The sequence below is a fragment of the Cherax quadricarinatus genome, chromosome 65 (assembly GCF_038502225.1).
Source record: "Cherax quadricarinatus isolate ZL_2023a chromosome 65, ASM3850222v1, whole genome shotgun sequence".
NCBI classification, from domain to species: Eukaryota; Metazoa; Arthropoda; class Malacostraca; order Decapoda; family Parastacidae; genus Cherax; species Cherax quadricarinatus.
The window spans coordinates 695,569-722,408 of record NC_091356.1 but is presented as its reverse complement, the minus strand read 5'-3'; the positions used below and the strand labels follow the sequence as shown (position 1 = coordinate 722,408).

General features: G+C 38.9%; 1 protein-coding gene across 2 annotated transcripts in view; it reads left to right on the top strand.

Moving 5' to 3' along the window:
* The window catches only part of barr (non-SMC condensin I complex subunit H), a 31,116-nt gene extending 5,985 nt beyond the window's left edge, over positions 1-25,131 (top strand). For both annotated transcript variants that reach the window (XM_053793843.2, XM_053793842.2), the window contains exons 5-14: positions 1,510-1,686; positions 2,198-2,356; positions 3,394-3,499; positions 7,184-7,375; positions 8,654-8,872; positions 11,834-12,050; positions 13,465-13,585; positions 16,551-16,709; positions 18,273-18,391; positions 23,813-25,131. In XM_053793843.2, the coding sequence (XP_053649818.1) occupies positions 1,510-1,686; positions 2,198-2,356; positions 3,394-3,499; positions 7,184-7,375; positions 8,654-8,872; positions 11,834-12,050; positions 13,465-13,585; positions 16,551-16,709; positions 18,273-18,391; positions 23,813-24,044 (1,701 nt within the window). In that variant the 3' untranslated portion in view covers positions 24,045-25,131. The remainder of the gene's footprint in view (positions 1-1,509; positions 1,687-2,197; positions 2,357-3,393; positions 3,500-7,183; positions 7,376-8,653; positions 8,873-11,833; positions 12,051-13,464; positions 13,586-16,550; positions 16,710-18,272; positions 18,392-23,812) is intronic.
* The last annotated feature ends 1,709 nt before the right edge of the window (positions 25,132-26,840 follow it).

Below are 26,840 nucleotides of genomic sequence, written 5' to 3'. Positions count from 1 at the left end.
TTAATATGGCACATAGTGAGTGCGCACACCCATTCTCTCATATCGTGGCAATGTTGAATGTATGACAAAAAAAAACGTGTACAGTGGACCCCCGCCGTACGATATTAATCCGTTCCTGAGAGCTCATCGTAAGCCGAAATTATTGTAAGGTGAATTAATTTTCCCCATAAGAAATAATGGAAATCAAATTAATCCGTGCAAGACACCCCAAAATATGAAAAAAAAAAAATTTTACCACATGAAATATTAATTTTAATGCACGCAAACTGAAGAAGACATGCACAATTATACTACTCTACTAAGAATAGAATACATGACACTACCTTTATTGAAGATCTAGTGATGATTGATGGGATGGGAGGGGGGAGAGTGGAAGTTATTGTTTAGAAGGGGAATCCCCTTCCATTAGGGCTTGAGGTAGCAAGTCCTTTTCCGGGGTTACTTCCCTTCTTCTTTTAATGCCACTAGGACCAGCTTGAGAGCCACTGGACCTCTGTTGCACAACAAATCTGTCCATAGTGGTCTGTACCTCCTGTTCCTTTAAGATTTGCCTAAAATGGGCCACAACATTGTCATTGTAATGGTCACCAGCACGGCTTGCAATAGCTGTGTTAGGGTGATTTTCATCCATAAAGGTTTGCACTTCAACCTACTTCGCACACATTTCCTTAATCTTTGAAGTAGGCACAATGGATTCCACAACTGGCATAGGCTTCTCAGAGTTAGCCCCAAACCCTTCAAAATCTTTCTTAATTTCCATACTAATTCTCACCCTTTTTACCCCAGGGTTGGCACTAGAAGCTTTCTTGGGGCCCCATGGTAACTTATTTTGCAGTTACAAGCACAAAAAACACTGGGATACGGTGAAACGTACCGAATGTATGCGTGGATGCGACCGCACTGGATGGCTTGTAAACACTGGTGCTGAGGCCACACGTGGGATGCGTCCCGGACGAATCATGTAAGGCGAGTTTTTTAGCGTGAGGCGAGGCAAAATTTTTGCGTTAAAATGTATTGTATGGCAGATTTAACGTAACGCGGTGCCATTGTAAGGCGGGGGTCCACTGTATATACGTTTAGGGCACTAGCGATAAAAACGTATATATATGTTTGGACCGTTTACGGGTTAAAGATATTAAGTGCTGGGAGCTTGAGCACCCAACAGGTTTTGTGAGTGTGTTGGATTGGAGCGAGGTGCGACAAATGGTTTTTACGGTTGGATTTTGTTGTTGGAGTGTGAGCAAGGTAGCATTTAACAGTGCAGTATACCTTTATAGTACAAGAGTAGCGTTATGCTTATATCCTCTCGTCTAGCTCATTGTAAATATTTTATGTATTTCCAATGATTGTGGCAGATAATACTTCCTCTCAGGAGCCCATTCTGGCTATACAGTATTTGTGACTATTTTTCTTTTGTGCACTTTTATTTATTACACTAATTTATGTAGTCTACATTTTCTTTATTTCAGTATCTCATATTCAATCTCATGTATGGTTTTTCATCTGCAGGTTGCTAGCTGTACCTTAGATGCAAGCACAAAGATTTATGCTTATCGTGTCGACAGCGTTCACACAGACACTCTGAAAATGGCAGGTGGCTTAGGGCGCACTCATGAAAAAGAAAAAAGTGGAGATAATGATGTCCATATAGAGGAAGGAGTTGAAGGGGAAAAAAAGAAACGGAAGGTAAATATCAGTTGGCTATGTTCACATTTTTCATGTTTTACAAATTACTTGGTTTGCTTTGTATGCTAAATAAGATAAACCAGATGCACTTTTTTACCACATGAGCAGTCTCCTACCTAGGTAGGGTGACCCTAAAAATGGAAACACATTTGATGTCATTCATTCATTAGCTATCTTGCCAGAAGTGTGCAGACATCACAACTGATTGTGAGCTGTTGAGAAGAGAGACCAGAAATCCTGCTGTCATGTACACAGGTTTCTGTTTCACACTTGTATAGTAGGATGGTAATATCTCCCTGGGTGGTTGCTGTCTACCAGCCTACTATCAGTTGTAGTTCAGAGTTTCCTCTGAACTCTCATGTCTGCACACTTTCGGCAAAGCAGCCATTGAATGAGTGATGGTGAATGTGTTGCCTTGTTTTTTGGGTTACCTTACCTCAGTGGGAGATGATCTGTGTTATATAAAACAAAAAAGGTAGATGAGCTTGTTATTATGCAGTACTCATTTCAGGTTAAAAAAAAAGCTGTTGTGGAAACAAACTTGAAGAATATCAACGTTGCCAAATTTGACCTAGAATACGATGTGGATCCTTTATTTAAGAAGACATCGTCACAGTTTGATGAGGGCCGTTCTGGTAGTGGACAGTTTCTCAATTCTCTTCAGCTACAGGTAATTAATATGAATTTTATTATATTTGTCTGCTCATATACTTTCTTGTCAATACAGTTACAGAGATCTCAAGAGGTTACTCTGTAGATTTTTGCATGTGATGTCATATCAGCTGGGTTGTGTTCACACTGTTGACTTGTTGGTTATAAGGTTGACTGATAAAGCAATCATAGAAACAAGTCTTTATTCTGGGCTGCAATAGTGAAAAACTAACACCTAGCCAAGGGTAAACACTACTAGTTTCATGGAACTACCATATTCTGTTTCTGGGTTCAGTAGAGCAAGACATCAACAACTGTATGTAATTACTTTTGCATTAGGAATTGACTTTGGCCAGTACTTGACACACTTTATTGAAGAGAACACACAAGCCACATCTCTAGTGGTTATGGTAGCAGAAAGGTAACAGGTGACAATAGATGTTATAGTATGATAACTTTCAAGGAAGTCTGACCACCCTCTTGGGCTGTAATATAGAATTTGCTAGGTGAACTACATGACTACTTATATTTGGTTGCTTTGAGAACAGTGCCCCTTTATATTAAGAGTCCATAGACTTACATATTGAACCCTTTTTTGCAATTAATAATAATTTAGTAATTATTATTCACACATATACAGTCCATAGTTGATGAAAGAAAGTAAATATAATAGCAGTGAAATACTCAGCATATTAGGTACAATATGAACATACTTTTTATGAAATCTAGATCATACAGCATTTTAGATAAATAGAAATTTTATATAAAGTGCAACAATGATTATTTTATTTATATAATTACCATGCAATTGTATGAATACTGTACATTATTGTATATGAAAAGTTTGTGCTCTCAACCTCTTTTTGAAAAGAATATTGCTTACATCTCTCATCATTAGAGAACTTCCCAGAATGTACGTATATCAGTTAAAGAACTTTGAAGTTGATATTGTCACATTCTTAGTCATATACAGTATTTGTGCATTCACTGTGCACTGTGTTTTAAACTGTTTCGGTTGGAAGTTGTAGTAAATGAATGTAACTAATATTTCTGCAGGATGATTCTTGTTTCTTGATGCTAGATTCTGAGACAGTTCTGATGGATATGTTGGGAGAGAAAATATCTGCAAAGATAGAAAAGATATGCATACCAGCACCAGGAGGTGAGAGATAGTAATTATATTTACATTCTTAGTTGTGGTAATGTTGATAATGGTTTCATCAGAAGCTTACCTGTGTTTGTAGCATTAGGGCAAATAGTGCTATTACAACTTTATTTGTGGGAATATTGAGAAGAGTGCCATCAAAGGTTTAAGGGAGTTCCAAAACAATATAACCAACTTTTTTGAGATTTGACACTACCATCTTCAAATCTCTTCAGATTTGGTTATCAAGGTTATCTTATGTTCTGAACTCACATTTGTAAATCTTAGCTTAGTCTGACCTACAAGTTAAGAATTATTAACCTGGGTCATTTTAAGGTCACACCAAACAGCATTTTTATTTAGAAGATCATAATTTTGGTAATAATTGCTATACACTTTTTTTTTTTTACGTGGCTGTTTCTCACCGAGGCAGGGTGATTCAAAAAGAAAGAAAAAACTTTTATCATCATTCAACACTTTCACCATCATTCATAACATAATCACTGTTTGCAGGCACTCAGATACACCTATTATACTAAAATAGTAAAAAAAAAGATTTCATAAAATAAACCATGTTAGATAGGAGTGAGTGTAGGCCAATGGTTTTTGGGAATTGACGAGCTGTTGGAGTGTGAGCATGGTAACATTTTGTGAAGGGATTCAGGGAAACCAGTTAGTTGGACTTGAGTGCTGGAGGTAGGAAGCACAGTGCCTGCACTAAAAGAGGGATGGGGATATTTGCTGTTTAGAGGGACATCTGAACTGTCATATCTATGCACCTCTAGCAAGATGTTGATAGTGTGAATGATGGTGAAAGTGTTTCGTTTTTGGGTCACTCTACCTCGGTGGGAGATGGCCAGTGTTTAAAAATATATATATGTAGAAAATGGGACTTGACAGTTATATTTGCTGATGATACTGTGCTTTTAGGAGATTCTGAAGAGAAGTTACAAAGGTTAGTGGATGAGTTTGGAAGGGTATGTAAAGGAAGGAAGTTGAAAGTGAGCATAGATAAGAATAAGGTAATTTTTTTTTTAACACATTGGCTGTTTCCCACCAAGGCAGGGTGACCTGAAAAAGAAGAAACACTTTTGTCATCATTCACTCCATCACTGTCTTGCTAAAGGCATGCGTACACTAAAGTTAAGAAACTGCAACATCACCACACCTCCATTAGAGCACGGGCACACTGTACTTCCTACTTCCAGGACTCGAGTCTGGCTTGCCAGTTTCCCTGAATCCCTTCATTAATGTTACTTTACTCACACTTCAAGAGCACGTCGAGTTATAAAAACCATTTGTCTCCACTCGTTCCTATCTAACATGCTAATGAACCCTTGCTGGAAGTCCAGGCCCCTGGCACACAAAGCTTCCTTTGCCCCCTCCCTCCAGCCTTACTTAGGCCAACCCCTACCCCGCCCTCCACTACTGATTTATTTGCTCTCCAAGTCATTCTACTTCGTTTCATTCTCTCTGAATGTCCGAACCACCTCAACAACCCCTCTTCTCTTCAGCCCTCTGAATAAATCTTTTAGTAACCCTGCACCTCCTCCTAATCTCCAAACTACATATTTTCTGGTTGGTAGGTAAGACACATAGGCAACAGTTAGGCAACTTTATTCCGAAACGTTTCGCCTACACAGTAGGCTTCTTCAGTCGAATACAGAAAGTAGGCAGGAACAGTAGAGATGTGAAGACGAGGTAGTTCCTGACTATGGAACTGAACTTCTCCAGGCTGAGGCGCGGAGCAAAAAAAAATTCGAAAATATATGAAAACTGAGTTATTGTTACCAAAAAATAGCTGAACTTTCTGGCTACACGCTGGTATAATTATTATCCTTGTACGATGTTTCTAAAAGGAATTACAGCCATTTATAACAGGCATGGTGACAGCGCTGACGCAACATGTTGCGTAAGAAGCGCTGACTCAGCTTTGTTGACGTTTTTGTGACGCTTTTCCCCGTGTTATTTTTATCGTTTTCGTACATCTTTTATGTCTAATATAATACAAATTCACCATCTGAGATCATTGCAGAGTGGGTGGAGCTAATGTGATCAAGGAACCAATCGGGAACCCCTGGGAATAGTGCACAAAATGGCCGACACCTCCAGCCAACAAAATATTCCATACCCACGCTAATATCAATTATAAGGCTTATTTATCTATCATAATTGATCTATTATGATATAATGCAATATAATAATAGCATATAAACATAAAAAGTACACCTCAAAAAAAAATATATAGCATAATATGACGCCCCGAGGAATAAATTTCTATCGATATTTCCCCTGAAGGTGAAGAGAGGGTCCGACCTCTCTCATCAGCGATGAGAGAAAACGGATTTACAATGGTTAACTGTAATAAACACTCGTAGGCCGCGGAAAAAGTGTAAAATAAAGCGAATTTTTCGGGGAAAAAAATTTTTCCCGGGCAGCGGGGGTGCCGCGCGCTGCGGCCTATATCTCGAAAGTAACTTATTTACCTATTTAGGGGATCACCAGCTTTATTTATGATTGAATTGACTTTATTTCTCACAACAAACATGGGAGAATGATTGTTTTACGGGGTAGCGTTCGTGTTTCTGAACTATCCAAAATATTTTTAGATTTATGTGGACAACAAGGCCGACATCTTCCAATATATCAAAAAAGTTATGAAACTTTATTTTTTTTTAGCAAGAAGATAAGGTTTATTTTAGAATTCTCATCGACAAGTGATGGAATTAGAGTTGTTCTAGCAGCAGCAAGTGTCAAAACCACTTGTCCGAGTACCACTGACAAACTGTGCCCTGCCAAATGCAATTTTTCGTAAATTTTGCATATTTCATTTCCTTTTTGGCCGATATGATTGAAACTTCAGCACAGCATACTCGATATAACCTTCTAATAGTACACCAAAAATGAACGTAATCGGTCCATAAAAAAAAGTTCGTTAACATGCGGCCAACATCTCCCCTTAAAGGGTGATGGACTGATTACATCGTCTTCACATCTCTTCTGTTCCTGCCTACTTTCTGTATTCGACTGAAGAAGCCTACTGTGTAGGCGAAACGTTTCGGAATAAAGTTGCCTAACTTTTGCCTATGTGTCTTACCTACCAATCTGTCGGTATTGTATACCATTTTGATGTACATATTTTCTGCTTAATATTCACACCACACATTGCCCTTAGACACAACATTTCCACTACCTCCAACCTCCTTGCCCCAACATTTAAAAATCGTGCTTCACACCCATTTCCTAAACTTGTTACATTCTCCCTTGTCCCCTTTTCCCTAATGCAAGAAAATTATGCATGCCCCATGGGTAACTTCCCTTCCCTTTATGCATATTTTGAACAGACACAGGTCACTTCAGCATTATATCCCCACTTGCTTTTAACATCTTTGTCTTAATCCCTTTCATCCCAACCACTTTCATTCTACTTACTGCCACAAGTACGTACTTTCACTGCAAGCATTCAAGTATCAACGAGTCGTGGAGATTACAATAGTATGATTTTACAGCCAGCACTTTTATAATGTGGTTGTATCATCCACTGCCATTTGTGATACTATTGTCTTAACCCAACCACCTCAGCTTTCTTGGTAGTACATATATTTTGATACCCTCATAGCCATATAGTCTATAAACTCATTTGTTAATATAATAATAATCTTTCTTTTTTATTCATATTGCAACTTCAAATTTTTTTGACAGATTTGAATCAGAAGTTGATTTGTCCAACATTTGCATCATTTGAGTTTACAACTTGGAAGTTAGGGGATGACGATTCCTTCTGTGAGTCAACGAAAATGATGCATGACAAAGATGATACATTAAGAAGTGACAAACACCGATTTGATGTTAATGCTGTACCAGTTGATGATTTTGATGCAGATGATTATTATGGTAAGCATATTTGAATAATATTTCATACGAAAGCTGTTGCAAAGTAGTGTCTCTTGAATATAAGTCTTCAGATGTATTTTGAAATTTTGCTAGTGACATGGAAGCTTTTTTTTTTTTTTTTTTAAGACATATGGTAAGAGGAAGAAGAAAAAACCAGAGATAAAGTACATTAATTGCAAGTAGTTGAAGAAAGGAGCCTGAACTTAGGGAATGTGTCAGAATTTTTTATGTGAAAGATAGGGGCCATGCATGTGCCAGATACACCTGTATAAGAAAGGAGAATAAAGGGGGCCCCTGAATTACAAATGCCAGATGTACGATGATCCATTCTTCCAAACAAAATCCAGAAGATTAATACTGAGAAAATAATCGATTCATGAATGCTGATCTGCAATTACAAACGTGTGACAAGTAATTTTATATAGAACTCTCATGCTCCTGTAGGATAAGTGAGGCTTTCAAATGATTTGTTTGTTAGTTGAAATGCTGGAAATTTAATTTATTTTTAGTTTTAAGTTGAAATACTGGAAGCACAACTCATTTGCAAGTTGGAACACTGAGAATCTAACTCATAAGTTGAAACACTGGGAACAAAATTTTTTGCAAATTGACACCAAAAACACAACCTGTTTGTAAGCTGAAATATATGGAATGTAACTTGTTTGTAGGTAGAAGCACAGCAAATGTAACTTGTTTGTGAGTTGAAACACAGGGAATGCAACTTGTTTGTAAGTTAGGGAACACCTGTATGAAGGAACTAGGTAATTTACTATTATGAGCCAGAGTAAACAAATTGTATGTCAAGAAACTATAAATCATTTCTATGGTAGTCATGAATTTGCAGGGTGTTAGTTTTGTTGGTAATTGCTTTTCTTCTGAGCAGATTAAAATTGTATTTTCTGAAAATTGGTTTATGTATATGTATACTCGAATGTGCCAAAGAATCGATATCAGTAGGTAGATACTTAAAAATGTCAACATTAATTCTCTACCTCACAATTGTGGGGGTTTTACACATGTACATGTATACATTCAATAAATTTTTATTGAATATTAAAATAAATAATGTTTACTTCATTTTTCTATAATTTATATGTGCATGTCTAATTCTTAAGTAGTCTTCAAGCATCAAGATTAGTTTGCCCAAAATGCATTGGATGCTGTTGGCTTTCTTTTGTGCCTACCAGTATTTTATTACATGTAAACTACATTACTTTTGTATTACATAAAATGAAATAAAAATTTGAATTTCTAATGTTTATTTTTACTAATCTGAAGGTACAGATCACATAGGAGATGAGGATGAATGCCCTGTGGATGGTACTGTGGTCACCATTGGACATGAGGGATGCCAGAGGGCTCCCCCACCACTCATGGAAGCTGTGCATCTTAAGGACCATCTGGCACAGAACCCTTCAGAGTACTCCTACTTTGACAGCCACCTGTTGTCTGCCTGGGCTGGGCCGGGACATTGGAGAATGCGACCATTATCTAAAGGTTGTAGAGTAGTACTTACCCCTCATTCCAAGCAGTTTTTCTTGTACTTCTTAATCATACTTGTTTCACCTGTGTTAATAACTATTAACACAAATATAAACCACTGTACCATTCCACTTCTTGGAGTTGTATTATGGATTTCACTAAACTAGGGTTCTGGTGTGTGTAAGAAAAGTTTTGAGAATAGTGTGTTGGGAAAGAGGGGCTGGTGCAGGTGAAATCCCTGGCTAAGAACAGAATAGGAAGAAATGCACCTAACAGTTACATGGAGATTGGTTGGGCCTGTCCTTATTTATGGATGTGAAATGCTTGTATGGCATGCATAGGGAAGACAGTGTCATAGATAGATGTAAATTTTGAAAGTATGTATATTGTAAGATTGAGGTGTGCGAACTAAGATACCCATGTTCAACAAATGGATGGAAGTAGAGATCTTCTTTCAACAAACTGGCTGTATCCCACTGAGGCGGGGTGGCCCAAAAGGAAAAACGAAAGTTTCTCCTTTTACATTTAGTAATATATACAGGAGAAGGGGTTACTAGCCCCTTGCTCCCGGCATTTTAATCGCCTCTTACGACATGCATGGCTTACGGAGGAAGAATTCTGTTCTGCTTCCCCATGGAGATAAGAGGAAATAAACAAGAACAAGAACTAGTAAGAAAATATTAGAAAACCCAGAGGGGTGTGTATATATTTGCTTGTACATGTATGTGTAATGTGACCTAAGTGTAAGAAGAAGCAGCAAGACATGCCTGAAATCTTGCATGTTTTTTTTTCTTTCTTTCTTTCAACACACCGGCCGCATCCCACCGAGGCGGGGTGGCCCAAAAGGAAAAACGAAAGCTTCTCCTTTTACATTTAGTAACACATACAGGAGAAGGGGTTACTAGCCCCTTGCTCCCGGCATTTTAGTCGCCTCTTACGACACGCTTGGCTTACAGAGGAAGAATTCTGTTCCACTTCCCCATGGAGGTAGGAAATAAACAAGAACAAGAACTAGAAAGAAAATACAGTGGACCCCCGCATAACGATGGCATCACATAGCGATTATTTCGCATACCGCTTACTTTAATTGCAAAAATTTTGCCTCACATACCGCTTAAAAACCCGCTTACCGATTTTCGTCCGAGACGCGTCCAATGTGCGGCCTGAGCCACGCTCACATGTTCCGCCGGTGGCATTGTTTACCAGCCAGCCTCCGCGGTAACATCCAAGCATACAATCGGAATATTTCGTATTATTACAGTGTTTTCGGTGCTTTTTCTGGAAAATAAGTGACCATGGGCCCCAAGAAAGCTTCTAGTGCCAACCCTACAGCAATAAGGGTGAGAATTACAATAGAGATGAAGAAAAAGATCATTGATAAGTATGAAAGTGGAGTGCATGTCTCCGAGCTGGCCAGGTTGTATAATAAACCCCAATCAACCATCGCTACTATTGGTGGTACAGCTGCTGCTGCTGCTGCACTGTCAGCTGCTGCTGCTGCTGCACTGTCAGCTGCTGCTGCTGCTGTAGCACCGTTGTTGGTGTGGCTTATTGAGAATACCAAGAAACAATTAACCCCAGAGGATTTGCCACCCAGGATAACCCAAAAAAGTCAGTGTCATCGAAGACTGTCTAACTTATTTCCATTGGGGTCCTTAATCTTGTCTCCCAGGATGCAACCCACACAAGTCGACTAACACCCAGGTGAACAGGGAAAAATGCCTGGAACTAGTGCTCATATTGGTGAATTTAAAGCCAGCAAAGGTTGGTTTGAGAGATTTAAGAATCGTAGTGGCATACACAGTGTGATAAGGCCTGTTCTGGAAGAAAATGCCAAACAGGACCTACAGTACTCAGGAGGAAAAGGCACTCCCAGGACACAGTGTCTCATCAGTCATTGCTGCATCTTCAATAAAGGTAAGTGTCATTTATTCTTCATTTAGTAGACTAGTACATGCACAATATATACTGTGCATGTACTACTCTACTATTGTGCATGTATCCTTCTCTTTGTGTGTGGGAAAATGTATATTTCATGTGGTAAAATTTTTTTTTTCATACTTTTGGGTGTCTTGCACGGATTAATTTGATTTCCATTATTTCTTATGGGGAAAATTCATTCACATAGCGATTATTTCGCATAACAATTACCCCTCTTGCACGGATTAAAATCGTTAACCGGGGGTCCACTGTAGAAGAAAACCCAGAGGGGTATGTAAGTATATATATGCTTGTACATGTATGTGTAATGTGACCTAAGTGTAAGTAGAAGTAGCAAAACGTACCTGAAATCTTGCATGTTTATGAGACAGAAAAAAGGACACTACCAATCCTACCATCATGTAAAACAATTACAGGCTTTTGTTTTACACTCACTTGGCAGGACGGTAGTACCTCCCTGGGCGGTAGCTGTCTACCAACCTACTACCTAGGGAAGTAGAGATATAAGAATATATTCAAGTGAATTTGAGAGGTGAAGGGAGAGAAATGCAAAGATGATTGGCATATATGGAAAGTTTGTTTTGAAAAAAAAAATAGATTACTGGTAAGTAGTAACAGCACACAAGACATGGTACAGATCAAGACTTAATGAATGTTTTTATACCATTACTGTGATAGTTTAAGAGGAGTGCCTGCTACACATAACATACAAAGGGGCTTGGGATCTTTGCAGTTTTAGAGTGACGTCTAAACTGTCATATTTGTGTGTCTCTGACAAGACAGTGATAGTGTGAATGGTGATGAGTGTCTCTTTCTGGTCACCTTGCTTTGGTGGGAGATGGCCAGCATGTTAAAAAGAAATTTGGTGTAATGCTGAGTGGAAGTGTGAATGGCTTGTATATTGCTTAGAATATTTTTAATATATTTAATAGCTTTCTATATAACTATAATCTAGTAAATGCTTTCCCATTCGATGTAATAAGCGTAATCTATTTTTCTAACCTGTTTAGCAAAATGCTTCTTATTTTTTTTCAGCAATGAAATCCATCAGCAGTAACAAAACAGATGATGGTAAAAAGAAGAAAAGGGAATTTATCAGTCTGATATATGAAGAAGAGGATCCAGAGATAGAGAAGTTATTCGCAGTGACCCGGAAAGCAACCAAACTAACAAATTTAACTTTAAGACAGTGGAACAAAGAAAAAACCACTTTACCCATTGACCTCCACTATGAATCAAGAAATTTTACCAAGTTAGTTATATTATTGTATTTGTTATAAAAAATGCAGTATAATTCTGTTAAAACTGAATTAATAAGAAATAGTGAGAAGCTATATTTCTCAGTTTTCTCTAAGTAAACTTAAAATTTCAGTTTAAGAAACAGTTATGCTTCTATAATGGAATAGATAAAAATGCTTTGCAACATCAGATGTTTCAGGTACGCGATATAAAATAAATAGGTGTTTAGTGCAAACCCACTGAAAAAAGGAATAATGTGAAGTACAGCCATATAATATGGTGCAGAGGTGACATTAAAACATCAAAGATGGTTAACACAAACCCACTACCATTATAGTATGCTCCTTGCTTAGCGACGAATTCATTTACCGATGTGGTCTTAGGAATGGATCTCCGTTATTAACCCTTGAACTGTCCAAATGTAGATCTACGTTTTTTTTCAACATTTGAAAGTATGTAAAAAAATGTAGATTTTTTTTTTTTTTTTACATTTCAAAGTGTGTAAAAAAACTGATCTACTTTTTTTTTTAAATATGTAAAAAAAAACGTAGATCTATTTTTGGAGCACTACACATGGGAACGTAGATCTATGTTTGGACAGTTCAAGGGTTAAGTGAGGAGAGACTGTATAGTAAGCCCTCGATATAATGGCCTTTTAAAATAATGGGCAAAGTTCACTGTGTAAATTGTACTTTTAGCTTCTTAATTTTCAGTTTTGTTACAATATAACCGTAAATTGAGGGTACAGTACTATAATAGGTTTACAGTAGAATATTAAGTTTTTTGCAATTTTTTTTATTTAGATTTTAGGGATACTCAGATAATTCCCCAATTAATCTGTTTTATTGAGAGTTTACTGTAGTACAGTATTAGAAATGGTGTGAGTAGGAAATTATTCTTAGCCAAAAAAAAAAAAAAAAAAAAAAGACATGATTGGCTGTACTATAACATTTAAGAGAAACAGAGTCAGATATTTTAAGGAAACTAACAAAGTATTGAAATTGCATTAAATTGTGCATTCTTAAAAAAAAAAAAAATTGAAAACAGGCTCTGTTAATCTAGGTTAAGGAAATTAAAAGTGTAGCATTGGTACAGTTGATCACACAGGCTAGTTACCTTGACAGGGTGTGGTCTTGGGGTGTGTGTTTGTGTGTGTGTATGTGAGTGAGAGAAGGAGAGTGAGAAAGAGTTGAGTGTGTGTGCATGTATGTGTGAATGAATGAGAGGAAAAGAGAATGAGAGAATGAATGCACCACTTATCTTTTTCCCTTTGTCAATTTTGTGGTTCACCACATCTTTCACAGACATGTCTACCAGTAAGTTCGCTACCAAATACTTTATCTTAACACATTCACTTCCTCCACATTCCCTCCTTACAAGGGAGGGAATGAAACTACTGCTGTATATTAATAAATTTGTATTTATAGGTTGTTTGGGCGTCCAGCAATTGTGATACAACGGCAGAAAAAGGCAGCTGCCGTGGATGATAGCATTAATGAATATGATTATGATAATCAGAACGACAGAGATAATTACTGTGCTGAGGTGGTAAGTTTTTAAAGCTTTTGTAAAAAAAGTATCCACATATTGGCACTGAATTATCATTATTTTTTTTATTATTATCACACTGGCCGATTCCCACCAAGGCAGGGTGGCCTGAAAAAGAAAAACTTTCACCATCATTCACTCCATCACTGTCTTGCCAGAAGGGTGCTTTACACTACAGTTTTTAAACTGCAACATTAACACCCCTCCTTCAGAGTGCAGGCACTGTACTTCCCATCTCCAGGACTCAAGTCTGGCCTGCCGGTTTCCCTGAACCCCTTCATAAATGTTACTTTGCTCACACTCCAACAGCACGTCAAGTATTAAAAACCATTTGTCTCCATTCACTCCTATCAAACACGCTCACGCATGCCTGCTGGAAGTCCAAGCCCCTCGCACATAAAACCTCCTTTACCCCCTCCCTCCAACCTTTCCTAGGCCGACCCCTACCCCGCCTTCCTTCCACTACAGACTGATACACTCTTGAAGTCATTCTGTTTCGCTCCATTCTCTCCACATGTCCGAACCACCTCAACAACCCTTCCTCAGCCCTCTGGACAACAGTTTTGGTAACCCTGCACTTCCTCCTAACTTCCAAACTACGAATTCTCTGCATTATATTCACACCACACATTGCCCTCAGACATGACATCTCCACTGCCTCCAGCCTTCTCCTCACTGCAACATTCATCACCCATGCTTCACACCCATATAAGAGCGTTGGTAAAACTATACTCTCATACATTCCCCTCTTTGCCTCCAAGGACAAAGTTCTTTGTCTCCACAGACTCCTAAATGCACCACTCACCCTTTTCCCCTCATCAATTCTATGATTTACCTCATCTTTCATAGACCCATCCGCTGACACATCCACTCCCAAATATCTGAATACATTCACCTCCTCCATACTCTCTCCCTCCAATCTGATATCCAATCTTTCATCATCTAATCTTTTTATCCTCATAACCTTACTCTTTCCTGTATTCACTTTTAATTTTCTTCTTTTGCATACCCTACAAAATTCATCCACCAATCTCTGCAACTTCTCTTCAGAATCTCCCAAGAGCACAGTGTCATCAGCAAAGAGCAACTGTGACAACTCCCACTTTATGTGTGATTCTTTATCTTTTAACTCCACGCCTCTTGCCAATACCCTCGCATTTACTTCTCTTACAACCCCATCTTAAACAACCACGGTGACATCACACATCCTTGTCTGAGGCCTACTTTTACTGGGAAATAATTTCCCTCTTTCCTACATACTCTAACTTGAGCCTCACTATCCTCGTAAAAACTCTTCACTGCTTTCAGTAACCTACCTCCTACACCATACACCTGCAACATCTGCCACATTGCCCCCCTATCCACCCTGTCATACGCCTTTTCCAAATCCATAAATGCCACAAAGACCTCTTTAGCCTTATCTAAATACTGTTCACTTATGTGTTTCACTGTAAACACCTGGTCCACACACCCCCTACCTTTCCTAAAGCCTCCTTGTTCATCTGCTATCCTATTCTCCGTCTTACTCTTAATTCTTTCAATAATAACTCTACCATACACTTTACCAGGTATACTCAACAGACTTATTCCCCTATAATTTTTGCACTCTCTTTTGTCCCCTTTGCCTTTATACAAAGGAACTATGCATGCTCTCTGCCAATCCCTAGGTACCTTACCTTCTTCCATACATTTATTAAATAATCGCACCAACCACTCCAAAACTACATTCCCACCTGCTTTTAACATTTCTATCTTTATCCCATCAATCCCGGCTGCCTTACCCCCTTTCATTTTACCTACTGCCTCACGAACTTCCCCCACACTCACAACTGGCTCTTCCTCACACCTACAAGATGTTATTCCTCCTTGCCCTATACACGAAATCACAGCTTCCCTATCTTCATCAACGTTTAACAATTCCTTGAAATATTCCCTCCATCTTCCCAATACCTCTAACTCTCCATTTAATAACTCTCCTCTCAAATTTTTAACTGACAAATCCATTTTTCTCTAGGCTTCCTTAACTTGTTAATCTCACTCCAAAACTTTTTCTTATTTTCAACAAAATTTGTTGATAACATCTCACCCACTCTCTCATTTGCTCTCTTTTTACATTATCATGTACCTATAAGTTGAAAATAAAAACTAGATAACAGTTTGAGTATGTTGCTGTTTATTCTGGATGTAGTAGTAGTATGACATGTCTTTTTCATATGCTGTTTTACTTATTTTAATGTCCAGAGAATATGGCACCGACTTAGAAATTTTATATTTTTCTTGGTGGGAAGAGGGGAAATGTCCGATGTGGTAAAAAGATTATCTTATGGAAGAACTTATCCAAGTGCTCATATTTTTATAGTATATGTAGTAAGTCTAGGCAGTAGGTTGGTAGACAACAACCGCCCGGGGAGGTACACTACCTTCGTGCCAGGTGAGTGTAAAACGAAAGCCTGTAATTGTTTTACATGATGGTAGGATTGCTGGTGTCTTTTTTTTCTGTCTCAGAAACTTGCAAGATTTCAGGTACATCTTGCTACTTCTACTTACACTTAGGTCACACTACACGTGCATGTACAAGCATATGTATACACACCCCTCTAGGTTTTCGTCTATTTTCTTGCTAGTTCTTGTTCTTGTTTATTTTCTCATCTCCATGGGGAAGTGGAACAGAATTCTTCCTCTGTAAGTCATGCATATCATAAGAGGCAACAAATGTGCCAGGAGCAATGGGCTAGTAACCCGTTCTCCTGTATTCATTACTAAAGTTAAAGAGAGAAAATTTTGTTTTTCTTTTTGGGCCACCCTGCTTCGGTGGGATAAATCCGGTGTGTTGAAAGAAGATGATGTAGTAAGTATTGTTCTCTAGGATTATTGATTCAAGATTAACAATAACTAGAATATTTAGGCTTCTTATATTGTAGTTAATGGTGTTGGTATTGTATCACATTAAAAACTTTTTCTGCAGGATGATGGAGGAAGTGCTTACGAAGATAACTCTGTACGGGGCTATGATATGACTGAAATATTCAGTCAGACTGTAGTAGGCTCACAACCGCTCAATGGAGAGGACCCGGAAAATAAAGCTTCAGACTTCTTGGAAAACTTAGTAGCTGCTCCTAATAAGGTCAGAATATTTGTTTATATATTATATAAAGTAAGAATAAGGGAAAAGAGGACAAAAAAGCTTAAAAGTTTGCATAAAGTGTAAAAATTCTGGGGAAATAAGTCTTTTGAGTATACCAGGTAGTGTGCTGCATAATTGTTATTAAGAGGAGTTGGGTGAATTTAGGAGGGTAAGGTAATATGTGGTTTAAGATTCTAAGGGAAATAAGCTGCGAAGAAGAAAGTTGAGAGCCAGATCTTAGGTTACTGGAGGAAGGAAGAGGAGGTTTTATGATCCAAACATGGCATAATATAGAGCATAGACAAGGATGAGCTATTACCAGAGATACATTGATAAGTTTTAAGAGCAGGTATGATGGGGCCCACTGGGCTAGGAGGGAGTAAATGTAGCAGGTGGCAAGTTGAGAGGCAGTGCCAGGAGCTAAAACTCAGCCCCTGCTACCACATGTAGCAGAGTGCATATAGGTGAGTACATTGCACAACTTGCCCATATACAGTTACTCCCAGCACAGTATACAGTGGACCCCCGGTTAACGATATTTTTTCACTCCATAAGTATGTTCAGGTGCCAGTACTGACCGAATTTATTCCCATAAGGAATATTGTGAAGTAGATTAGTCCATTTTAGACCCCCAAACATACACGTACAAACGCACTTACATAAATACTCTTACATAATTGGTCGCATTCAGAGGTAATCGTTATGCGGGGGTCCACTGTATTTAATATTAGCATAGAATATTACTCTTAATTCTGAGATGTTCTTTCTATCCCTTAAAAAGTATGATAAACTTATGCAAGTTACATATATGTGAAAAAGTAAGCATATTTTACTTCATATTGTAGGTTTCATTAAATTGTACAGCTACTCCCACACTGCCAGGCTCCATACATCATTGGCACTCGACACTATCAATTAATTTCCCCTGACAGTCATGACGTACATCTTTCTGACAAATATTTAAGAAATGCATTGCAGTAATACACAGTGTAGCTTCATATATATGATACTGGATTATTTTCATTTCATATTCTGAAAGTTAGTTAAAACTACTAATGCCAACCACATCACAAGGCTCATACATCATCTACTCTCACTGCCTTCACATATAGGGTTTGTGGGTCTTTTCTCAATTTTTGCATGTATTGTCCCTACTTGATGCATCAGAAGGACTGGAATATGTAGATTTACTGTCCAGAATAAAAATAATGCCATAAGTATTCAGAAAGAACTTCAGTGTATAAAAAGCTTTATAGTCCATTTTCATGACAAAGAGCTGTCTAAGAAGTAGTTTATACATGTTAATTAATCCTTTGTCAGTTGTATTTTACTTTATAAAGTTGTTTTGTTTGCTTGGGATTTTGACTTATCAATTTTTACTTTCGAGGTGTTAGACTGTAGTATGGTATGTTTTGAGGAATATCAGAAAAATTGTGCTTGTGTGTAACAAGAATCTGCATTAATTTATATTCCTTCATTCAGTAGATTTTGTGATCTAAAAATCATTTTATTGTCATTTATCCTTCTAAGAAATCTGAAATGCATTATTCTGTATTTTTTCAGGTGGCAAAAATTAGTATTAATTATGCTCGGACTGCAAAGAAAATTGACATGAAAAAGCTGAAGTCAACAATGTGGTCTTTGCTTGCTGTTTCAAGTAATAACAAAGAAAATGAGCAACTGTAAGTATGCTTGAAATATTTACAAATTATAGACTCAACTGTTATCAATTTATTGTCTCCTTGAATAACTACTATAGTTATCCCTTGCTTAATGTCCAAGATAGGGACTGTAAGAATGGTTCGTTAAGCACAAATTACATTAGGCGAATCATCTTTTCCCATAAGATCCCATGTTATAACATGAGATGCTGAGCAGGATAGTAATTTCCTATATTTAATTTGAGATTTTTTTACATTAAGTTAATCTAATTTTACCATGGAAGTCCTTCCAGAGGTAGGTTCATTGTTTAGTAGAGGCATATTAGCATTATGCACCTGTTTTATGAATGCACAACAAAACCTACCTAGAGAAGCATCATGTCTGTTTTTGGGTTGTGACCATTCTGAGGCTGATTTTGTTGGGTTTAACCCTTTCAGGGTTCGTCCCGTAGAGCTACGGCTTCACGTTGAGTGTCCAAACCGTAGATCTACGCCAAAATCTAGCGCCGTCAAATTTAGCGCGAAAACGCTCATAGGCCTACATGTGAGAGAACGGGTCTGCGTGGTGGGTGTGCGCCATAAACAAAAAATCTAGGCGCCCGCATAGCATTGTGGGAACGCCGGCTCAGTTACCCTTGTTCACCATGCCTCGTCGCAAAGTCAGCTCTCACTCCCCGGAAAATTGGGACTCTCCTCTTCCTATCTGATAGTTCTGACACTGATGGAAGTGGAAATGAAGACGAATTCTACGGCTTTGATCAGTTAGTGACCGAAAAGAATGACCAGGATATCGATAATAGTGCAGAAAACCCTGACGATCCTCAACCTTCTACCTCTCGTGTGGGCACTCGTGACTCACGGTCGGTTGTTCCTCATCGCAAGAGAAAACTAATATTTTCGCATGGCCAGGCCTCTGACTTCAGTAATGATGATGATAGTGACGTGGACTGTGATTTTATTGTGCTCGACGATCATTCGAGTAGTGATAGTGAGGAATCATATTCACCAGTGAAGCGTCGGTATGTTCGCCGCCGCATGCGCTCGGGTAGTGTACCCTATGCTGTGCCCAGGGGACGGAGTACATCCCGTGGCCCAACACCAGTTTTAGGTAGTGATAGTGAGGATGATGTGGCTACACTTGGCATGGATAGACCACAGGCATCAGTGGATGGTGTTAGTGGTGATGGTAGTGGCACTGCCATGCGTGACTCGCCAGGCCACGCTGGGACCCACGCTGCTGACTCGTCAGTTCAAGGACAAAGTGGAGCGCCAGCCACCAGCCCACCACAACCACAACCACCCGCACAACCAGCCTATGATGTCCAGTATCCACCAGCAAACCGTATGTGGGATTGGCAGCAAAATCCCTATTTTGTTCCCAAGCCTCACCACTTTGATGACTCTCAAAGTGGAATTCTACCTACTTGTCCCCTTGGAACCACGGCCAATGAACTGGAATTCTTTGAATTATTCTTTGATCAGCCATTGATGGAAATTATTGTCAGGGAAAGTAATAAGTATTTTGAGTACACCATGGCAAATACGATCTTATCACCACAGTCAAGACTACACAGGTGGAAAGAGACGACTGTTGCAGAAATGTATTTGCTTTTTGCAACAATAATGCTTATGCCTCACGTCTATAAGCATAATATAAAAGCATACTGGTCCACAGATCGGCTAATTTCTACCCCGGTCTTCAGTGAAATCATACCAGTGAACAGGTTTATCTTACTCTTATGTATGTTGCACTTCTCTGACAAAACCAGGCCTGACAGAAGTGACAAGTTATACAAGATTAGAAATGTTTTCATGTATCTCAAACAAAAGTTCAGCATATACTTTTATCCATTCAAGAATCTTGTAATTGACGAGTCTTTGATTTTGTTCAAAGGTAGACTGTCATTCAAGCAGTATATACCGAGCAAGAGGAAACGCTTTGGTATAAAACTGTTTGTACTCTGTGATTGTGACAGTGGCCTGGTGTTGGATATTGTTGTATACACGGGTAGTAAAACATTGAAAGATACCAAGATGTTATTGGGTATCTCAGGTGACGTAGTGAGAAACATGATGGCACCTTATCTTGGTAAGGGGCATACATTATATACCGATAACTGGTACACAAGCCCATTACTCAGTGATTTCATGCGAGTGAACAAGACAGATGTGTGTGGCACAGTGCGTTCTAATCGTAAACATATGCCCAGGCTCAACGCAGGTGCTCGTGGTGATGACGTGCAGGTGTTTACTGCCAATGACATCATGGCATTACGGTGGCATGACAAACGAGGTGTCACATTGTTGACAACCATTCACCGTAATGAAATGCAAGACAGTGGCAAAGTTGATCGAGTGACTAATGAACGTATTCGAAAACCAGTGACAGTGATTGATTATACACAAAACATGCGCTTGGTTGACAAATGTGACATGCAGATTGGTTTTGTTGACTGTGTTCGTAAGAGTTACAAGTGGTACATGAAACTTTTCTTCCATCTCATGGACATTTCAATGCTCAATGCATATAATATGTACCAAATAAAGACTGGCAACAGACCACCGTATGGTAAATTTTGTTTGTCTGTTGTCAGACAACTCATAATGAAGTACCAGGTAACAACTCCTGCAATACAACACGGTCCTCGAATTCCTCAGGATACACCCAAGCGTTTGAGGAGGGAAGGTGATCATTTCATAATACAACTTACTTCAACTCAGAAGAAATTTGCTCAGAAGAGATGCATCGTCTGTGCACAAACAAAACGACGGCAACAAAGACGCAAAGACACTCGGTTTATGTGTGAGGAATGTAAGGTGCCTCTGTGCATGGTGCCTTGTTTCAAGGAGTTCCACAAGCTCCAGCAGTTCTAAAACCATGTCCAGTGATTGTAAATATATGATAGAACATTAGTATTATACAAGATTTGTGCATGTTTATTGTAATAAACAACAGTGGTAAACAATAATATGATAATAACTTTAGTGCGGTTATTGTGTTCAATACAGTGGGAGACGACCAACTTTTTTGAAAAAAAAAAAAAATACAGTATTGGTCTCTCAGGCCCCAAATGTTAGTAGGAATAGAAAAAAATTGGAAAAGAAAAGAAAAAACAACAAAAACCGCAAGATAATGTAATGCACGTATGTGGAATTCGTCGATGTTGCCGCCACCACATCATTTTTGACAAACTTCTTGGCACTGTATCTCGGTAAGTACTGATCAGAATTTTTTTTTTTGTCTTATTACCTTCACAAAAATATGCTCTTTAATTCTGTAAGAATTTTTTTTTTTTTTTTTTTTTTTTTTTTTTTTTTTTTTTTTTTTTTTTTTCCAAAATTTCTTGGACACTGGAGCACCACTTCAGATTTTGGCCTTGGACCCTGAAGGGGTTAAAGGTTGTGGCAGCTCCTAGACTGACTGTTGTTAGGTTTAAAGGTTGTGGCAGTTCCTAGACTGACTGTTGTTGGGTTGAAGTGTTACAGCTCGTACACCGACTTGTTGGTACTAAAAGACTTGCAGTGACCCTTCTCCTTCACTTCCCTCCTCCTCCTCTCTCCCTTCTCCTTCCATCCTCCAATCAACAATAATCACCATCAACACCAACCAGCTCCACAGCAGCAATACCATGTGCAGTGTGTGTTAATTTGTTGGTTTCACCTTTGTTTTTGTTGAAGTAATCACAATCTACATTTTCCCTGTCTTGGTGTGTGCCACTTGTGATGAAACGAACCATAGGATTTTGTTCAAAATAGTCTCATTCAGATTCCTTCTTCCAGATCTCTCTTAGTTCGGCATTTCTTACGACAGTCAACAGAAGCCACATTAGAGCAATATTTAATGAGATATTGTGAAAAAAATCAACTAATCTTATGAAGATGTCTCATAAGATTTCACATTTATTGATGAATGTTTATGAAAAAATGTGAGTTTATTACACACATACCATATGGTTCTTTTTATTTATTTTTTAACACGTCTGCCGCCGTCTCCCACCCAGGCAGGGTGACCCAAAAAAGAAAGAAACTCACCATCATTCAACACTTTCACCATCATTCACACATGATCACTGTCTTTGCAGAGGTGCCCCAATACAACAGTTCAGATGTTACTCCAAACAGCCAATATCCCAAATCCCTCCTTTAAAGTGCAGGCACTCTACTTTCCACCTTAAGGACTCAAGTCCAGTTATATGTAGAAAATAAGTGAAATTGATCAAAACCTAGAGGAGGAAAAATTGAATTTTAAATTCTTTCATACTTCCTCTTTTCTTTTTGGTTAGTTTTTCTTATGACAGTCTGTAGCTGCAATAATAATGATAATGAGATATTGTGAAAAGGAACTATGCACTCTCAGCTAATCCCTAGGTACTTTCTCCCCTTTCATATATTTAATGAACACCTACACCAACCACTCCAAAACTATATCCTCACCTGATTTTAACATTTTTGTTTTGATCCCATCAGTCTTTGCTGTGTTACCCCCTTTCATTCTACCCACTATGTCATGCACCTCCCCACACACTCATCTGCCTTTTCCTCGCTCCTAAAGAATGTTATACTTCCCTGCCCAGTGTGTGAAATCATTGCCTTCCCCTTCATCAACTTTTAACAGCTCCTCAAAAAAAATTAACACCAGCTGTCTCCTATCTCAGCAGGGTGACCTGAAAAAGAACCACTGCTGATGATTATTGAAAATTCCTGCCCTAGATCATTTTTTTCCCTATATACTGTCTTTTAAAGCACTAGCTGTCTCCCACTGAGGTAAGGTGACCCAAAAAAGAGGAAACATTCTCTTTCTTTCAACGCATCAGCAATATCTCACCAAGGTGGGGTGGCCCAAAAAAGAAAAACCAAAGTTTCTCCTATTACATTTAGTAATATATACAGGAGAAGGGGTTACTAGCCCCTTGCTCCCGGTATCCCTGACATCACAGTTTGGATGGCCCTACAAGCTGCAGCATCCTCACCCCTCTGGAGTGCAGGTACTGTACTTCTCACCCAGCAGGACTCTAGTCCGATTAGCTGATTTACATGAATCACTTCATAAGTATTACCTTGCGAACACTCTAAAAGCACATAAAGGCACAAAAACTACATGCCTACTGTCATTCTGCTGTAATGCGCTCACACAAGCCTGTTAGATGTTTGAGCCTTAGCACTTAAAACCTTCTTTACCACCTCCCTCCACCCTATCGTAGAACTACCCCTGCAGATTCTTTCCCTAAACCAAGATTTATATACTCTTAGCATGCATGCATGCATGCATGCATGCATGCATGCATGCATGAAAATATGCATTCTCTATGGACAGGGTGGACTATGAAGGTGGTTTTGGCAAGTAAGTTAACTTTTATAATGGATAAATTCTATAAAGTTTCTCTTGTGTAGGAAATGCATACTATAATGGCATTTTATATTTCAGTTTTGTTACTGTTGCAGGTTAGAGAACCACAGTGATAACCTGCCAGCTTGTCAGGTCAAAATGGACATCAATGAAAGAATAGAATTCTCAAGTTTGTACAAGAAGTTAGCCCCAAAATTATCTTCAAAGATGCAAGAGAACCTCTCAGTACCACTGGCCTTCATTGCACTTCTTCACCTTGCTAATGAACACAGTTTGAAGATTTGTAATAGAGAAGACATGTTAGACTTCATCATCATGCAAGGATAATAATCAGGCTTTATTGTTTATAATTGATGTCATTGGTAACTAATAATGCATCGTACGCACCACTTGTACCTGATAATTCTAGGCAGTCTAAGGTGTAACCCTTAAATCTAAGTGTTTTATATATGAAAGAAAATAGAAGTTTTGTGCAGAATGCTTTAAAGCTAATGTATCTGAAAAGTTCTTATCCTCATCCTTTGTATAACTTTCTGCCTATAGCTGTTTTCAACAACAAAATTAAATTTTAGTTGTTCACTTCATTATCTTCGTTTAAACAAAATTGTATATATATATATATATATATATATACTTTTATAAATGTATTTTTCTTTTACTCTAGGCTGCTGTTTGAGGAATTTACAAAATACATATTTGAATTATATTTAAATATGCTTTGTGAAAATGAATAATATTTTATTTATCATAAAGCCAAGACTAAGGTGGTATATTGCTCACCAAAAAGAAAAAAAAATTGGTGTGATTGTTACCTATTCTCTGATTTCATTCACATTACAGACTACTCTCCATTTTCACAACCCCCTCCATTTTTTAGCCTAGCATTTTATTTCTTCTACATGAAATGAAAAAAATGTAATCACTGTAGTTGGAAATAAAACACTTGTGAATATTTATGAGCACATAATAAGAGGAAATGGTAATTTTTAGTGTGTAAAGAGACCTGAGAGTGCAACAAGTGTTTTCCAGCAGTTGTGATTACTTTTTAAGACTTCTGTTACACTTGTACATTATGCTTAATTCTTTAATTGTCATGAGAGAGGGAGGGATCAGAGTCATTTTTCCAGTGATATTATTTTGTAATAGAAATCGATCTGTTAATTAATGCCTCTTGTTTTTAAACATACCATATATCAACTAAAAATGTATGCAAATTTATAATGAATTTATATAAAAAATGAAGTACACTGACATCACTGCAAATGACCCTCTAAAGCTCAACATCTCTATCTGTTCTTCAGAGTGCATTTTTTTTTTTTTAATTTCTGCATCCAAAATTCATGTTACCTCGTTTGCACTCCAACAGCAAGTTCTATACCAACAACTACACTTTCTGACTAGTTCCAGTCTAATACCTCTTCAACGGGGGCTCCTTGGCGTGGTGAAGAGGCTCTTGGTCTGAGGAATTAGACCTGTCGGTCTCCTTCCTCAGACCGAACCTAATTACTCCCCAATCCCCCCTTCTCTATCCCATCCTCCCCTTTTCCCTTTCCTCCTCCCCCTCCCTTTTGCCCTTCCTCTTTTTGGCCTTTGGGATTTTTCCCACAGGCGCGCTAGTTCCTAGGTAGGGGAAAGGGTACCTGGGTCCATCCCACTCCGTTGAGGTTCTTGGCGGTGGCGTAGTTTGCCGTGGAATCTGGATCGCCTGGGGATGTCCTGATCCCTCTCCTGTATCCCAGAGAGTGGCTTTGGGTGTCTTTCGGGCGACGGGTGTATCTCTGGAAGCCACCTTTCGGATTCTGGGGGTGGTGGCCGAAGGAGGTATGCTTTGTGGCGTATATCAGGCCGCCCTCTCTTTTGTCCACCGAGGTAGCTCGGCAGATGTGAGGTTGCTATCCTGGATTGCTGGTTTACTGGCATGATGGGTAGGGTATGGCACGGGTTCCATGCTGCATCTACGCTACTTGTGGTGCTGAGGTCCTCTTGAGCGTGGAGGAAGATTTCTGGCCCTTTCATTCCTCCTAGGAACTATCCCTTCCCGGTCCCCCCTTTTTTTTTCTTTTTTTTTTCTTTTCTTTTTTTTTTTCTTAAAAACAAAAAGAAAGAAGTAACCTAACCATGGAGAACCTAATCCATGAACCTGGTACCCCCGAGCCCCTTCTTGATACCGCACCCCGTTCTGACCCTGCCTCGTCTTTGGACCACTCATCAGACACTCCTCATACCTCTGTACCTCTTGCCGGTGCTGATTCCTCACCTGCTTCAGGTACTGAGGTCTCGACTGACTCCTTTGATTTATCTGACCTCTGCTCTCCTTTGACTATGCTTCCGGCCTCTCCCTCTACGGTGCGGCAATTTTCGAGTCGCCGGCCCATTCCACGTCGGACCAACTCTGGTCCCACGCCTAAACGCCAACGACAATTACCTGCTGATGATACTTCTCCACCTTCTCGTTCTTCTCAGAAAAGATCGACACGTCCTGCACTCCCTTTCCACGCTCAGTTTCAGACTGCACAGTGGACTAAATTCTTCACTTTACGACCGACTTCCTCTACCACCTATCTTTCCGACCACAGTATTGGCAAGGCACTCCTACACCATGTTGGTAAAGATATTTCTTTTCATGCTCTTAAGAGCGGTACGCGCATCATCACTGTACAGAATGCTACCCAAGCTCATGATCTTTCTCTTCTTTCCTATATAGATACTGTTCCTGTCACTATTGAAAAACATCATTCCCTCAATTCTTGTAGTGGTACCGTCATTCTGCCCCATACCATAGCTCAACAAAATTTCCAGACATGTGGTAATGACATTCTTGAACAGCTGGAGCTCCAAGATCTCTCAATCCTCAAGGTAGACACTTATGTTCTTCCTGCCCGCGGGCAGAGACGGTACCCTAGCAATGTGGCTCGTTTAACTTTTGACAGCCATGAACTCCCATCCTCAGTTTATGTAGCAGGACATTGGTTACAAGTTCGAAAGGTGATCCCTACACCGCAACAGTGTAGAAATTGTGGCAATTTGGCCATCCAGCAAAATATTGCAGATCCATAGCCGAATGCCCAGTCTGTGGTGCCGATGACCATTCTAATACGTCTTGCAATCGACCTCCCTCTTGCC